At 33.6% G+C, this 18,084-nt stretch overlaps 1 protein-coding gene across 7 annotated transcripts in view; it reads left to right on the top strand.

The window, feature by feature from the left end:
• LOC145280216 (uncharacterized) overlaps nucleotides 1–18,084 on the top strand; it is a 147,548-nt gene that overhangs the window by 58,219 nt on the left and 71,245 nt on the right. The window contains exons 1-2 of one of the 7 annotated variants that reach the window (XM_080131992.1): nucleotides 10,970–11,106; nucleotides 15,403–15,501. The exons of 2 other annotated variants lie outside the window; for them this stretch is intronic. In XM_080131992.1, the coding sequence (XP_079988118.1) occupies nucleotides 15,456–15,501 (46 nt within the window). In that variant the 5' untranslated portion in view covers nucleotides 10,970–11,106; nucleotides 15,403–15,455. Of the gene's footprint in view, nucleotides 1–10,937; nucleotides 11,229–15,402; nucleotides 15,502–18,084 lie in introns of those variants that run through there. 4 more of the 7 variants (XM_080131993.1, XM_080131995.1, XM_080131997.1 and 1 more) reach the window with 4 other exon arrangements.

Below are 18,084 nucleotides of genomic sequence, written 5' to 3'. Positions count from 1 at the left end.
ATCAATTGCATCCAAGTGCGCTTGCAATGCAAAGGTGCACGTTTGGATTATATCACTAAATGGCAATAAAACAAACACTGTTGGACCTTCTTTAATCGTCTCATCAGTAGGAGATGTAATCCTGAATTTCTATAAACATATAAATAGCTTTGCAAAGGCTCCTCTTATGGAACACGTTGCCATGGAACAGCTTCCCTGCTCATTAGTCATCTTCAAATCTAATGTCAACAAATTCTTGTCATGAAGCACCTCAAATGTAATCAAACATCGATTGATGTTAGTACTCACATATGTAATGTTATGGAGGGGTGTTTCTATTCCCTTCTTTCTCTTGTCTGTCGACCTTATCGAAGTACCAAACAAATAAAACAAATATTTTAACTCACTTTTTTTATTTTTGAGAGACACTTTTATTTCCTGTCCGGGCGTCCCCTTTTACATAACCAATTTTCACAGAGTTTTGACCAGCTAGCAGAAATTTGTTGTCGTCTGCTGTCATTTCCTGCTGTTTATGCCGTCGCATCTTTTCTCCTCCACTCTCTCCGCGTCTTCTCCTGCTGCTGCTGCTGCTGCTATCTCCACATGACGTCACCAGTCCTGCTATCTCTTACTCCTCCTCTCTCTATTTCACTGGAGCTACTGCTGTCTAAGAAACATCGTCGTGAATTATGGTACATATAGTGTTCCTTATCTTTCGGCTGGCAATTATTCTCATCTCATTAGCCTTCATCCTTGAGTGGCTCTTGGCCTTAGTAATTGATGATTCCAATCCTAGAAAAAACAATTGTTTTGAGATTTGTGTTCACATCTTGTTAAAGCATAACATATGTCTGATGAAGACATAAGCGGAATTATAAAAAGACTAGTTATGGTTGTTGAAAAATTATTGGATCATTCTACTGATCCAGAAAGTATTTCATCGCTTCTTTGTTATTATAGCGAAATTTGAAAATCGAAATATTGAACTTCAAGCAAAATTAATTGTATCTACTTAACTGTCATGTCGCTGTAATGAACATATCCAAAAATTATGAAAAACGATATGGTATGAAATTAATTACTAATGAAAATAGTTTTCAAAGACAATTAGTGAAAGTTAAGTTTTGCTAAGATTTTCAAAGTTTTCAGAAAATAATTACCTCCCTTGTTAAGATGTGACCTCTCCGGTTTCTTTTTGAGCAAAACTCAACTTTCGCTAATTGTCTTCAAAAACTATTTTTATTAATAATTAATTTTCTACCTCATGTTTTTTTGTAATTTTTGTATATGTTCATTACTGTGACATGGAAATTAAGTAGATACCAATGGTTTTACTTGAAGTTCAATATTTTTATTTTCAAATGTCACTATTATAACGAAGAAGCGCCATTTTTCATTCCTGACGCCATCTTCAACCTCTATGAGAGTCAGATAAATGCAAAGATAGAGTACTGTTGCCACTCTTTTCAGCCTTGACAAAGTATAAAACCGACTTTGAAATCTAGCAGGGGCTGATCTTTTCTTTTCCCACAGGAGATGTTGCTGATCTTTCTGTATTTCATAGTTATTTTCATAGAAAGTGCTCGACTGAGCTCCAAAATTTACTTATTTTCATGTCTGTGTCTTTTAGAAATCACTCCAGACAAGGCATGAAGCCACTTGATGTAAGCAGCTAAAAAAAAAAATACTAATCTAAGTTTCCATTTACTTCGTTTTATGTTTGGGCCTTTTTTTTATGGAAATCATTTTAGACAAGGCCGGATGGTCTGAGATGATCATGGCAAAAGTGTGTGCAAGGAGACAAATCGATATTTGATTCTAACTAGAAATTTCTTCCTTTTTATCATTATGTTGTTGACACTAGAAAATGTAACTCGCTTAAATTTCTTTAAAAAATTATTTGTTCTGACTAGGGACTTTGTTCCCTCCTGCCCCATGATTCTGTGATCAATAACTCTGTTTTACTACAAGCTAAATAAAAAAAGTCTGCTTTATCAATCATATAAGGCAAATATTTGACTGCGTTGTTAATTCAATCTTCCCTGGTGAAAAAGAGCGAATTTCGCTTTCTTTTGTTGCCTTTGGCTGACGGAGTGAAGGTAAAAGGAAAGTGCTTTGTGTTTTTAACCAACATTCAATTGAGAGAGAGAGAGAGGGGGGGGGAGAATAAGAGATAGATAGAGAGAGAGAGAGAGAGAGAGAGAGAGAGAGAGAGAGAGAGAGAGAGAGAGAGAGAGCATTGATTTGAAGGCTGAATTGATTAGCACGCCATTCTTGGAGACATAGATCTGACCCTCATTCAGGCATAAATACTTTATTAAAAAGTATTTTACTCAAATTCTGTTCCCAAATTAAAAAAAAACTTTTAAAATTATAATATTACTAGCATGGATACCCGACGTTGCCCGGGTCAACATGAAGTTCTGTTTGGAACAAACCTGCTATACTAAGGATATTGATCACTTTCATCGTTGGCAACATTGATAACCCCACAACAGTTTAAAAACCAAAAGAATGGATAAAAACATGAAAATTTAATCACCCAAAAAAAGAAGAAGTATGTGACCCTCTTCACCAGATATTTCAGCAGAAGGGATACAAAGACAAGAAGCTATTCTCTGAATATTGAGCACTTTTTGTTGCTCATTTTTTTTGCATAAAAACACTTTGCTGCCTTTTTTTTTTTTTTTTTCATAACGGCACTTTCTAATATGTATTAAATGTAATTTGCCAATTTAAAGAGATTTCAAAGGGAAATGTGGTGCCCAGGGGAAATAACTCAAAACTGGTTTCTAAAAAAATCAATGTCACTAATAATAATTCAAAAATAAATTAAATTAAATATATTATCAATATAAATCTACTGTAAATAACAATCTTAAAACACTTAAAACAATTCTCTTGCTATAAACGGTAACTAACATACAGCTATTTCATAAAATCGATTTTCCTTAATGTAATATGCAAATGAAGTATATTTTGCAAGAATCATACTTTACATATAGAAATAAATGAAATAAAGTTTGTGCAAGTAAGTTTTCAGTATGAAAATTAATTAGGCAAGTAATGAACCTTTTGTATATATTAATGAAATTGTGAACAAACATACAAACAAACAAACAAACAGGAATACGAATTTATATATATAAACTGTTGTAGCCTTACATACAAGTAATAATCAAAACATAAATTTTATTAGTAAATATTATGTTTCAGAAGTACACGTCATGATTCTGGGGCCATAACTGCCATGAATCATTAGACTGATGTTTAGATGTAGCTTCTTTTTTATTTTATTTGGGAGTCATCACTTATCAAAGCCCAAAGTCCACTCGAGGATAAGGGTAGATGAATGTAAGATGGTAGTGTAGTAATCGTTAATGGTGTAAATTGGGTAGAATTTGATTATTTATGGGGTCGGCTCAACAAGAACTTGTTTACATAGGATTGGAAGGCTACTGTGTTGTATCCAACTGGGAAGCAGGACAGCGGAACAGTGTTCTACAGACAGGCAGTTCTAGGAAAGAAGCTTTATTCATGGAATCTGCATTTAGATTTAGGCACAGATAGAGAGTGAGGGAGATCGTTTATTGTGGTTGTAGCTAGTCGAGTGTTTTTTTTTTGTAAAAGTTTGGCAAGGGCGAACCATAGATTGGAGTTCCGTATATTTAGTCTCTGGATAAGTTCATTATTCTTGAAATAGGTAGATCAGCTCACCCCTTAACAATCATGCAGATTGTTTTGCCTTATCTGGAATCTATAAACTTTATGGAAATAAGGGTGCTGGGTGTTACTATTTAGCCCCATATTCTTATATATAGAGTAAAGACAGTTCACCCCCAACCCAAGCTCTTTGTTTTTAATAGCGTTCTAAAGAAATGTTGCATGCATAAATCTGTTTTATTAAATGATTTACAGGTATTGATTCATGATGTTGACATAAAAAAATTTATTTTCAATCGATGTCATTGATTTTCATATTTAATCCTGCTCAATATTTTATTTTTTATAATTCATAAATAAAGGAAAGTGGAGAATAGTTACCCTTAGTCAGAACTCCTCTACTGCTAGCCAAATCAGCAAATACTAATTTGATATATTTTTTTTTTTTATTACATTTTCACCCCAAACAAGGCAAATTGCCACTTTGGTGTAGGGGGCTACTATCAGGGGCAACAACTACTGGGGTACTATGTAGGGATTTGGGCAGCAAGGTGTCGGTAATGAACTTATCCAGAGACTAAATATACTGAACTCCAATCTATGGTTCGCCCTTGCCAAACTTTTACAAAAAAAACCACTCGACTAGCTACAACTACAATATAAATATAATTGTTTCGATTGTAACCAATAAAAAAAAGAAAAGGAAAAGAACTCATAATTTGTCATTTTCACTTTCTTTCTTTTGTTGTCTTTGACCAATGGAGGAAAAGAAAGTAAAGATAGACTGGGAAGGAGAACAGAAAGAATGACGATGTTTTTTGGTTTTAACCAACATTCAATTGTGAAAAAGAGAATTGATTCACAGGCATAGGCATATTTCAAACATTCACTGGCATAGTCCAAAATTCACGTAAGTATAAGTATTTTTACCATAATTTTGCCTTAAAATCAATTAAATATTTCAAATTATATCATGCAGTTTATTTTGTTTTTTAATTATCCTTATTGATTTGAATGTCAAAAACCCCTTGTGGCATTGCATAAAGACAAAATACTAAATGCTTTTTCTAACAAATTATCATGTCTCCTTTTGTGATAGCCAAACAAAGTTAAGAAATAAATAGGTTAATATTTATTTGTAAATAGATATAATTATTCTGACACACGTAGAGAAATGTTGAAACTTCTTTTTATCGATTTCTTAAGCGGATGGCACTGTTAAAGTCAAACTGAAAATCTAGCTAGTCTAAGAGGTTCCTAGTTAGAAAAAGCGATTTTTTAAAAGAAATTTAAGCAAACTTTCCATACATAAAACACATTACCACAGAACTGATTCTCTATAAGCTACAACATGGCCATCTTCAAATCCCATTTCAACAAAAAACTTATCATAAACCATCTTTAATTTTTGTTCATTTCATTCATCATTTTCAATCCTCTCATAATATTCTTCATCATTCAACTGACAATTCATCCATCTCATTGACCCTTATCCTCGAGTAGTTTTTAGCATTGATAAGTAGTGGCTTGATAACAAATAAATAAATTTGGAAAAATTAAACAATTTTTAAGGATCAGATGATATTTCTTGTTATCTTTTTTGTAAAAGTATTTAAAGTTTTAAAAATCTGAAGATTTTTTCCTGTTCAGAGATTAAAGTCACCAAAAACTATGACAATTGCTGAGTAATTGGGTTTATTTTGAAAGAAACAGGTTGTTTAAGCTTCTTTTTTTTTCTTTTTTTTTTTTTAGTCATATGGTACTTTGTTAGTAAACTCTTCTTTTTTTTTTCTTAAGAGATCACTTTTGTGAAAGCCGGTTTTAGGTAAACAGTTTTAAGTGAGACACGAGTGTCAGGAGAAATGTTATATGATAAACACAAAATATTAAGTCTCAAAACACAAGTTCACTAAAGAGGGTCTACGATTTGCTTTCAATAAGTTTCCAAACTCTTTCTATACAGGCATTGAAAATTGTTATGAACTCTTCAAAATTCAGTATGTTATTGCTATATATCTTATGAGATGACTGATTAATTTTTATGATTTCAGGTTCAAATAAACAGCTACAACAGGAATTGGAATACACCCTACTAAAGCCTGGTTGTCACAGCTGGTTAATTTCAAAAATGCAATCTGAACATGAGGACACTTTAGAAGAACGATATGCAATAAAATTCTGTTTTAAACTTGGAAAAAAATGTCACAATAACGTATGGAATGCTTTAGACTGCTTTTGGACCATCTTGCATGAATTGTACATCAGATTTTGAGTGGCATAAGAGATTCAAGGAAGGCAGGGAATCTGTGAGAGATGATAAGAGGTATTGGAGGAGTAAGGAAGTCAGAACACCAGAGTTGATTGGCCAAATAAAGAATTTCATGAATAAGGGCCATCATATGTCTATAGCTACATTAAGTGCACAGTTTGATATCAGTGTCGGAACTGTACTCACAATTATTTGCGAGGAACTGAAGATGCGGAAAATTTGCATGAAGTTTGTCTCAAAGGTGTTCCATCCTTATTACAGACTATTCGACCAAGATGATATCAAGGCAGTTCCTCACCCTCCCTATAGTTCAGATCTTGCTCCCTGTGACTTTTGGTTATTCCCTAAGCTCAAGGAAAACCTTAGAGGCTGTCGTTATGAGACAATTGGAGAGATGAAAGAGACTGTAATGAGGGTCGCTGACACGCTCACACAAGAGGACTTTCATGGGACCTTCCAGAAGTTGTTGGAACGGTACACCAAGTGCATTGCAGCTGGAGGAGATTACTTTGAAGGGTACTAGAGTTTCATGTGTGTATTATCAATAAATGTGCCCATACAAAAAAACCTGGAAACTTATTGAAGACACCTCATAGCAGACATTCAAGTTCTCTCTTTGTTAGAGTGTGTATGCTTATAATTGTACGTGCATGTTTTCAGAATTGAATTTATCTCTCCCAAGTCCATCAGGGGTTGAGGAAAGGTGAGCATTATATAGATGTTACCTTTGTATAAGACTGTTTGATTGCGTTTGGTTTCGTTTCGTGTGATTGCTTTTTGTTTTATGGCACATCAAGCCTTTTCTGATTATTTCATACCGAATCCAATTTTTGTAAAAGTTTTTTATACTTCAAGTTCTTTATATTGTTAAATATTTATTCATGGTGTTTGGTTTGGTTGTTTTGTTTTATGGCATATCAAGCCTTTTTGGGTTATTTAATGGTTTGGCTTGGTTTGATTTGGTTTGATTTGGTTTGGTTTGATTTGGTTTGATTTGGTTTAGTTTGGTTTGATTTGGTTTGATTTGGTTTGGTTTGATTTGGTTTGGTTTGATTTGGTTTGATTTGGTTTGGTTGTTTTGTAGTAGAAAATTGCTGTTTTTGTTTTTGGTTTTGCAGAACAATATTGAATTTTGCAAAGAGAAAGGAAAAAAAAATGCATCAATGTTTGGTGAATTTTAGGTCAGGAAGCCGGTATTTTCAGACAGCCTGATCTGGTATGTTTGACTGAGGAAAAAATCGGGCCTATGTGTTGTCTTCCATTTTCCTGCTTTCCAGCTAACTACAATATGGTTGTCTTCAAGTCCAACGTAAACAAGTTCTTGATGAGCCATTTAACTTAAGTTAACAAATTTACCGAATTTCCATTACTAACGATTACTATTTTGCCCAATTGACTACTGTACACTCTTTAACCCTTATCCTCGAGTGGTCTCTAGGTCTTGATAAGTGATTGTGCCTGGAAAGCAGGCAAACGGACGGCAGTTCCACAGGCATGTAGTTCTAAGGAAGAAACTTTGTTCATTGAATCTACGTTTAGGTTTAGGCACAGATAAAGAGCGGGGAAACTATTTATAATGTTTTCAGATAGACAAGTGTTTCTCGTGAAAGTTTGGTTGGGGGGGGGCATGGATTGGAACTTAGACAAGAACTTGCCATGAAAATAATGATAAAGCAGAGACAGGCTCGCTACATCTCTTCTGTGAGAAAGAGGTTTCAGGGAAGAAAAAAGGGCATCCCTTACTAGGCTACAAAGTCTATTTTGAACTCTATCAAGGTAGGATAAGTTCTTTCTAGCAGCTCCTGCCCAGATGTGGCAACAGTTTGGGTTTATCTTAAGTAGGACAGCCCCTGGAGTGAATGTGGTATTGTGGTAACTGAGATATTTCTAGTTAAGAGTAGAATAGACAATTTTAAGTATTTGAGACCAAAGATGGCCAACAACACCCGTTATCCCCACACTTTTGATTGACCTTGTGCCTAATTTGTTCATAATGTAATTTTATATTCTGTGCAAATAAATATTTCAAAATGTAGTATCTGTTCTGTTCATGGTCAGAGGGAGAGAAATTTATTTTCTATTGATGGGATTTTTTGTCCCTATTTGGAGAGCTCCATTTCTTGCACATTAAAAACTGACCTTAGCAGATGTTGGGAGGCAAGTAAATACGGACTTTTATGTATGTACCTTTTCCTTTTTTTTTTTTTTTTTTTTCACTTTACAAATAAAACCACCATTATAGCATTATATCTATTAAAGTGCTGACTCGTAAAAACCTGTGACTAAGGAGAAAATAAAAAGTGGACCTTGGGTTTACTTTCAGCAGCCTCGTAATTCGCTTTCCATATTTTGTCCTTTAGTCCTCACATTCCATGAATGATGTTTTCTGAGAAAGGAGGAAGAATTGCTGTTTTCTGGGTTGGAATCTATCTATCTAATACGTATCGTTGGCAAGTTTTTTGACTTTGAATTAGTATCTTTTTTTAGCTCCTTACATCAAGTGACTTCATGTCTTGTCTGAAGCAATTTCCATATAAATAAAAAAAATATGATTCCTGAACAGAAAATTTTAATCATAGAGCATAGCAAATGATAGTAATTTGTTTACGCTAACTAAGTTATTGATAGTCGCAAAAAAGTAAAGTATTATTTTATTAATGCAAATACAACACTAATTCATTAATACCCTTGGAAAAGGTATTAATCCATATATCCTCACCCCGGCTATGGATTAAATTGTAGGATAGACTAGACTCTCAAGCTTTGGTTGTGCAACCAGCCTAGAAAAGAAAAAAACATCTGAAATATCGGCAGACTTTCTCTGCTTATCCCGGAATTGTTTCCTGTTGTCCTGGACTTCTCCTTGCCATTGGAGTCAAGCAATGCCGGTTCATGAGAGGTGTGGTTGGAGATTGCACACCCACCCCATCTTTTAACTATGGACTCCCCACACAAGCAGCCTTACAAGGGATATCCATTGTCTCTAAAGACTGAAAGGAAGAAAAAATATTTATAAGAACAATATTATTTAAATAAAAAGATCACTGGAAAAATGATTGGATCATTCTATCGCTCCAGAAGGTACCTCACTGCTTCTGCATAAGAAAGAGCCAAGTACATCCTAAAATGGAATGCTGTTGCCACATCTGAGCAGGAGTTGCTCAGCATTCTTTATCTTGCCTTGATAGAGTTCAAAACCAGCTTCGAAACCTAGTAGGTGATGCTTGTTTCTCTTCCCTGTAATTTTTTTCCGCCAGGAGACGCTGCGAGCCTGTCTCTGTTCTATCGTTATTTTCATAGCAAGTGCTCGTCTGAGCTCCAATCTATGATTCCCCTTTGTCAAACTTTCACAAAAAACACTTGACTAGCTATAATCACTATCAACGATTCCCACCCCTCTTTCTCTACCTAAATCGAAACGCAGATTCCATGAACAAATCTTCTTTCCCAGAACTGCCCGCCTGTGGAACACTGTTCCACTGTCCTGTTTCTTGGTTGAATACAACATAGTAGCCTTCAAGTCTAATGTAAACAAGTTCTTGTTGAGCCGTCCCCTTAAATAATTCAAATTCTACCCAATCTACACCATTAAGGATTACTAAACTGCCACTTTACATTCATTAGCTCTTATCCTCGAGTGGCCTTCGGGCCTTGATAAATATTGATGCTCTTGTAACAAAAAAGGAAAGAAAAATAATTTTAATTTATAGATTATGAATTAGAATGTATTTTTAAAATGCTCATTGTTGTTGTTAGCGGTATTAGTATAGTATTAATTGAAGTCTGATACATTTAAAATTGTGAGGGCTATAATTAGAGAAGTTGGTCCTTATTTAGAATTCAACCTAATTAAACAAAACCACAGAAAAGTCTTTGTGGTGTACGTACCCGTCACGAAACGAAGATGTAATTCTTTTTTTTTTTTTTTTTTTTTACCCTCACGTTCACCCCTAACACAGCATATCGCCACTTGGGCGTAAGAAGTTTGGGAACATGGCTAAGGAAAGATTAACAAGATGTTGGTTTATTACATTTATACTTCTGCATATCAGTACAGTCAAGGAAGCAGGCAGCAGGAAGGGAATTCCATAGGTTAGCTATTCGGAGAAAAAAAAACTATTACAGTAGACAACTTTCTGACATTTAGAAACCTCAACAATGAAGAGGTGTGATTTTGTTGCTAAGTGGGGTTGTCGGGGATATGTACGCCGAGGGGGCACAAGTTTTATACCCAAAAGTACGTAATTTGATTAAGTAGTTACTTTTATGCTTTATTTTTTTTTTTAACTAAGAAAATCAAATTTTATGAGTAAACAAAAAGAGACTATCTCGCATCATCGCCAATCTTGAAGAAAAAAAAATAAATGAATAAAGCAAAGACAAATAAGTCCACAAACATTTAAACTTGCGAGTTCAACTTTGTAATGTTACCGATTTCACATTAAATGCTTTAAATCATTTAAAAATGTTTTTCTTTATAAAAACAACCTGCCCGAGTGTAGTATAAACACCCCCAACCACCCCATGTTAAGAACGGCTTTCGGAATAAACGTTCTCCCAACCTCCTCATGTTAAGAACAGTTTTCGATGTAGGGGGCGTTTATTTCGAAAGCCGTTCTTAACACGTGGAGGTTGGGGTATTTATAATACGCTGTCGCCGGGGGAGGGGACGTCGTAAAAATTTACCAAAATAAACTACTTGATCAAATAATGTGATTTTTGGGATACGACATTTCCGTTCCGTGGGAAGTATATCATAATCTTTTTTTATTTTTTTTTTAATTAGGTTGAATTCTAAATAAGAACCGAGAATTGTATTGATGGCAGGAGTGGGTATTATGTGTGAAGTTACTGGTGTGTTTTTGTTAGCGATTTGATCGGTGTGGTGGTAGTGAGATACAGATGCTCATAGACAGGGAAGGAGGAGCACTAAAAAAAGAAAATGAATGAATGAAAAAGAGAGAAACAGAAAGACAGGGGGGGGAGGGAGGGAGAGAGAGAGAGAGCGCCAGCCAGCCTCATTTTCGTTTCTCCTCAGCCAATCACAGTCGCGAACCACGTCACATGACCTAAATAATCAAGCATTGCTGTCGGAAAGGCAAACACCGAGGGAGAAGAGAAAGAAAAAGAGAGAGAGGGAAACTATTTTTTTTTAAAACAAAAAACAAAACAAAAACAAAAAAAAGGCTTCCAAGGTAACAGAAAAATCGATTCTTCTTCTCTTATTTATTCATTCCTGCCACCAGAAATAGCCCATCACCGGATATTATTGTCGGTAGCTTTTTTTCTTTTTTAGGGGAGAAACATTACCTAAAAGGTAGGTTTTCATCGTACAACTTTTCGGAAGGGCGACTACCAAAGCGAATCTGTTCGCCATTTTGACGCGAAAAACCCACAGAGGCTTTTTTTTTCTTCGTGTTTGTACCCAACGTTCTGATTTGATTTCTAGCCCGTTGTCCGACCCGGAGCTCTGCTTCGTTCATCTTCGAACGAGAAGAGAGGTGAACAGGACCCGTTTAATTCGATATTTTATTCGCTAAGTGGTTGTTTTTTTATTTTATTTTTTTATAATAGATGTCGAGCGAGAGAAAAATAACTCTTGAGGGGAAGTTGTCCCGAGTCTATTTTACTTTCTCCCCTTCTCTCTCTCTCTTAAAAAGGAAAGAGAGAGAAAGACAAATATGGGGGGGGGGGGAGAAAGAAAGGACATATTGTTTTATAATACCCCTCCCCTGGCAAATATTCGTATAGAAATTCTAAATTTCATAAAATAATTTAATATTTTTCCTTTTATCCTTGAGAAATATTTATTTTGTCTCGTAATTAATGTCTTTGTTCTAAAGTAAAACCATTAACTTCACGTGTTTTGCTTCGAAATGCATAGTCATCTCTATTCTCTTAAAAAGAAAAAACTGGAATTAAATATGGAGATTATATTTTTTGTATAATATTCCCTATTTCTTAAACGTAATATCAACCTGATATTATGTAAATTTTTATTTTGACTTAAAAAAAATAAATAAATAAAACCTTAATTAAATTAGGTTTATTTTTAAGTCTATACTTGACCTATTTATATTTTTACTCCTGTTAAAAAAAAAATACAAAATGGAAATACGAAATATTAGTATTTAAAATTCCAAAATAAAATTTATAAAAAAAAAAAAAAAAGGAAGACCAGAATAAATAAATAAATAAATAAAACCATCTTTAATGCAACCAGTTTTTTTATCGACATCACCTTGGTGACTTTACTGACTTTGAATGTTTTTAGTATATATTTTTTTTCTTTCATTCTTTTGTACAACAAAATTGTATATTTTTATTTATTCTCTTTGTTTCTTCAATGAATTCTTTAGCATTGGTTCCCTGAAAATGGTGTTCTATAATCTATCAGCTGTTCATAGCTTCCTTATGTCTAAAAATAAAGTCTGTGCCATTTGTTTCCAAGTTAACCAACATGACACTGAATAATATTTATTATTGAAAAATTCTTTTTTTTTTTTACCCCCCCCCCGATATAAACCTGCATAAATAAATAAAAAAATAACTTAAATTTTTATTTTCAATTCACTTTTTCGGCCTTTTTTAATTTTAATTTGAGATTTTAATAATTTAAATATTGAAACGATACATTTTCCCCCCCCTCAGTTTCGACACCGTATGTTTTTTTTTTTTTGCTTTCTTCGTAAAAAGTTGAAAAAAAAAAAAATCGGTACTTGTACAGAATATGGACTGATATATTGTTAGGATTTTCAGATTAATTTTATTATTTATTTATTTTATTTTTTACGGTATCTTTTTAAATTGTTAGGTGAAAGTACAGAATACTTCTCCCATGCTAAGAATGGGTTTTTAAGTAACGTTATTTCAGCACGGTCCGTATTCTGCATAAGTACTAAAAAATCAGTACTTATACATCTGTTATCGTGTTGAAATAACACTATTATTCAGAAAGCCATTCTTAACATGGGTGTTTGTAATTATTCTGTACTTTCACCTAACAATTTAATAACTATCGTAAAACTTGAATTTTTTAAATACTTTTTTTTTTTTTTTTTAATAGCACGGTAACATAAGTGCATACGCACAAAAAATCCGATTAAATTTTCGTTAACAAAATAAAACTTAATTCATTGGAGGAGGGGGGTAGATTTTTTAAAATAATGAATTTTAGTTCTTTTGTATCGCAGATGTAGAATTTTCGTGATAGAATCTTGTCTTCTGATATTTGCTTATTCTTGAAATATTTATCTTTTTGAAAATGTCTCTATATTTGACTTATTTACTTTTAAACAAAACTAATGCCGAGACTTCGTTGATGACGTCACTGTGACATTTATTGGGTAGGTTTTTCTAGTATTTACTTTAATTTTCTGTTTTGAACGATTATCGAAACTTCCCAGATCACCTCATGTCGTTTTTTCCCCCCTTGTTACTCGTACTAATTGTGTTTCAAACTAAAAAGCGTTAAAACAACTTATCCAACTAGATAACTCTTCCTTCCTTTAGTAACATTTGTTTATATATATATATATATATATATATATATATATATATATATATATATTTTTTTTTTTTTTCTTTCGTTTATAATTGCAAAATGCCCATTTTGTATGACGGGGGACTAGAAATTAACATGGCGATTCAATCATTGTTAAAACAAGCAAATTACGTGGAAATTACTCGGTGAGGGTACTTAAGAGACTTAAATTAAATTAGAAAAATACAAAATTAGTTTTGATGTCTAGAAATATATTTGGTTGTATGAGACTAAATATCTCAAGTTCTAAGATTTTTATTTTATCTTTTGAAAATATATATATATATATGGCAATTAATGTAGCCTGACGAATCCTCACGAGGATGAAACGCGGAAAATTCTGTATCTTGATTGCCATATTTTCGAAATAAATACTGAAAATAGAAATATTATTTTATGTAGACATATATAATGCCACAAACTTTTAAGGAAAGCAAGAAAGTGTTCTCTAATCGGAAACTATTTTAAATATCCCTAGATGACCCTAAACGCTTTATGCAAGTATTTGCACTATTTTTTAAAGTTTATTTGAATGTCATATTTAATTTGAACCAAATTGATAGTCAATTTAGTCATGCTGAAAAAGTGAACAGGTTGTTGTTGTTGACCTGTTGCTTAAATTTAATTTCTTTTTAACGTTTCATTTGATATCATTTAAATGAAATGCTTACGAATGAGCACTTTTTATCTTCAAAATGAACACGTCACCGAAATGTTTACGATCTTAAATAAAAAACAAATTTGTCCTCGATATTTAAAGTTTTTTTTTCACACCTGTTAAACTATTATTGAAAATTTCTAAAACTTGTGTTGAAATTTATAAAGTGCCTTTTTTAATTACGAAGAATTTCAAATACACTGATTTGAGCTTAACAAAGAAAGGCTCTCTAATAACAATGTCGGTCGGTAGTTCAACCGTAAATAGTATGTGGATTTATCTTTATTTTTGAACATTTGTCTTATTTTTTTCTCACAAGTTTCGAACCAAGATCAGTGTAGTAATGTTAATGTTCTGATGCTACACTTCTTTCCTGTCCTTGGTCAGTGGAGAAGAAATCCTTCAAGACTGAAACAATTTTTATTTTTGTTCCTATCCAAAGTGTCCACTTTTTGTGGAGATGGATTTTCCCCACATTAAAAATCGACCTTGTCTAGCTCTGCTCTCGTGAGGAGACAAAGTATTTTTTTTGATACTTGTGCAGAATACAGACCGTGCTGGAATCTTACTTTGAAACCCACCCTTAACATGGGGATGGTGGGATTACTTTTTTGGTACTCATGCACTTAGTGAACCGTGCTGACTGCTGAAATAACGGTATTTGTTAAGCCATTAACATGCTGAGAGGGGTGCGTTTTGTAACTATTCTGTACTTTCACCTAACAATTTAATAAAGGCATCGTGAAACTTTAATTGAACTTGAAAATATTAAAAATACGCGGTTCAATAAATGCACAAGCACTTTTTTTTTTAAATTCTGTACTTTCACCTAACAATTACACAATTTAAAAAAAAAAAAAAATCCTACCTAAAATATAGCCTGGTTCGCGTTCTGCATAAATACCGTATTATTTATGTATTTTTCTATCGGTATTACTGCATTCATTTACTCTCGCTAATATCATAGATATATAAATCTATATACCCTCCAGCTACGAATAAACTATTGTACATAGTTCTACACTAGTTTGAGAATCTAAGGAAGAATTCTAAAATAACACTTTTTTTTTTCTCTCTGCTTAGCCCGGCACTGTTTCAAGTCATCCTAGACTTGCCACTAGATTCGATTTAACACCAGTTCGGGGAGGTGCAGTTGGGGGTTGTGCAATCATTGGTTCACTAAAGACTCAGATGTCTTTTTTTCTTTTTTTTTTTCTCGAGACTGAAAAGTGGTCTTTACGTTTTTTTCTTCTTTACTTGCTGTAACCTTTTATCCGTCTGCAATTGTAGGAAGATGTCATTCTGTCATTGTTGGTGGATATTTTACACCTGATGAGATTAGAATGCAGCGAAATAATCAAACCCTGCTAGAAAACAAAGAGGATGAAGGTAATTTAGGAATTCTCGATCTCTTGCGTCAGTTGTTTTTTTTTATCGTGTTTCTTTTCGTAGAGGGTAAGAATAAGAAATGTATCGTACGACAAATATCACAAAATGTGATGGAATCTTATTTCACAGTTGAAGGTAAATACTAAAAATGTGATAATATACACTTTTAGTGGCGTTTGTTTAGAATTCCCTTTCCTGAAAAACAGTAACAAAGATCTGTATTGAGGGAAGAAAATATTATACACAAAAATAACTTGAATTGATGGAGTTTTTTTTTTTTTTTTTTTTTTTTTTTTTTTTGATAAAAGGTTTCTAAACCTTTTCTTGGATAAAGTTAAAAACAGCAAAAGAAAAAAATATATATATTGTAGTTCTAACCTCAACTGATCAGAGATCAAAATAGTTCTTAGTTTTATTTTTTCTACTCGCGTCACTCCAAACAAGGCAAATTGAACGTAAGGGGCTACTATTTGGGACCATGCTTAGAGAAGATTAACAAGATGTTGATTTGTTACATTTAAACTTCTGCATATCAGTACAGTCAGGGCAGCAGAAAGGGACTTCCAAAATCTAGCTGTTCAAGGGAAGAAACTATTAGAGTAAACAGCTTATGACATTTAGGGACCTCAACAGTGAAGGGGTGTGAGTTCATTAGAGCACATTCTCACATTCTATTAAAATATAAAACGGGCACAGATGCAACAATACGCAGTGATGAGACAAAGCTGGACCTATGAGAGTGGAGACCTGTTTTGGACAAGCGGTAGATGCACTAGCCCAGCTCAGCTGTGGCAACAATACTCCTTGCATAGGCAAATGGTGGCTTTGTAGTTACAGGACTATTCTCAAGTGTGATTAGTGTTCTAGCATGATAGATGGAACCCACCTTTGCAGCAGCCTTTGCAATGTCCTCAAAATATTTGTTCCAGTTCATTAAATGCTAACGGATCTCCCTGGTGTTGCCCATGATCATGGGTAATATAAAATTAACAAAAGATAGAACTTCTTTCGCCCGGGCAACATTGCGTTTAAACACCTGCTCTATCTAGGATGTGGAGCAGGAGCACTTTTGCATTACTATATACCACTTATCAAATGTGAAATTAATCTTACATTTATTGCTCCCGTTTTGTGCTACTGAAACTATCCAAATAAAATGGAAGATACCTCCAGAGCACTATTAAAACCACTCTGAGTTTCTTGCCGCATTCCCTATCCCAAGAAGCTTCAGAAACCTTAATTTGGGGGGGAAAAAAAAAAAATTTAGAGGGGGAGGAAAACATTGAAATTACGGTGTTTTCTTTCCAAATTATGGCTAACCCCCCCCCCCCTCCTGATGAAATCTGCTCCAAAACATTTTTAGAGGTGCACTTAGAGATTTAGAAATATTTTCTGGTGATACTAGATCAGGTTGTCTGAAAATATCAGCTTATTAATTTGAATGTACCAAAAATTAATGCTATTTTTCCTTTCCTTTTGCAAAACTCCATGTTCTACAAAAACAATTTTCCTCTCCTTTTTCTCTCCCCCATCCTTTTCTGGCCTAGTCAATAGATATGCTGCCTCCCTACACCTGTTGGCGGTTATCAGTTTTGTGGGTAAGATCCTGGTGGTTGAGCAGACACTGACAAAGATACAAAGACAACATGGCCTTGCAACATATCATCTTGGATCTTATCTAGTCTAGACCAACAATCCGATCAATAGTCTCATGACAAGCACAAATTCAGAAAACAAGATCAACATTTTCAAAAACGCACAGGTACCACAATGTTCTCCAGACATCTGAATTAGAAGGTGGCAGTTCTAAGATCGATTAGTTCAAAGGAAAGTGTCTTTGGCATTGTTGTACTCCCCTTGTCTCTTTTACTATTTTCTTTGAAACAAGGAGGTAGAACAAGTGCTTGTAGACCTCTTGAAATGCAAGTATACCATATCTGTGTATCTTAATAAGGACGTGTGGATTTTCCTCCAATTTTCTATTAAATTGGACTTCATGGCGGGTAGAGAACGGAACAATGAAATCGTACAATTATTTTAATGGCCACTAAATCAACCAAGAGATGACACACAGTCCAATTTGGACACTGAAAATAAAGTTTCTGAGATTTATCATTCTGGAGGCAAGAAACTATCTGCATTTTTTTAATGCAAAAGGTAATTTCTATGATAACAACACCTAAAACAGTTCAAAATTTACAAAATGAAATGATGTTAATTGAAGTAGAAAAAAGATATGCTGATATTAAAAATATCAAATTCCTAAAAAAAAAAAAAAAACCCCCACTCAGATGGAAAAATGAATACATCAAAAGGTGTAATCAAAAGCAAAAATCTTTCCAGCTGCACAATTGATGAAATAAAAATAATAAAAATCTCAGGGTTTAATAAGATGGCAAAATTGTCTATTAAAAAGAATGGAAACTTTATACTAACAAAAACTTAGATCATAACCTTTAACACGCCAAAAGTCTCCTTCCATAAAAAAAAACAATTTTTCATTCAATTGAAAATGTTTTGTTTTTGTTTTTTTTGTTTTTAATACTAAATTCCCTTTAATGTCAGAAATGCAAAAAATTTGGA

This window comes from Euprymna scolopes, chromosome 7 (assembly GCF_053919585.1).
Source record: "Euprymna scolopes isolate OS-2025 chromosome 7, ASM5391958v1, whole genome shotgun sequence".
NCBI lineage: Eukaryota > Metazoa > Mollusca > Cephalopoda > Sepiida > Sepiolidae > Euprymna > Euprymna scolopes.
The sequence above is the reverse complement of the archived record's forward strand: the minus strand, read 5'-3'. Positions and strand labels throughout refer to the sequence as shown.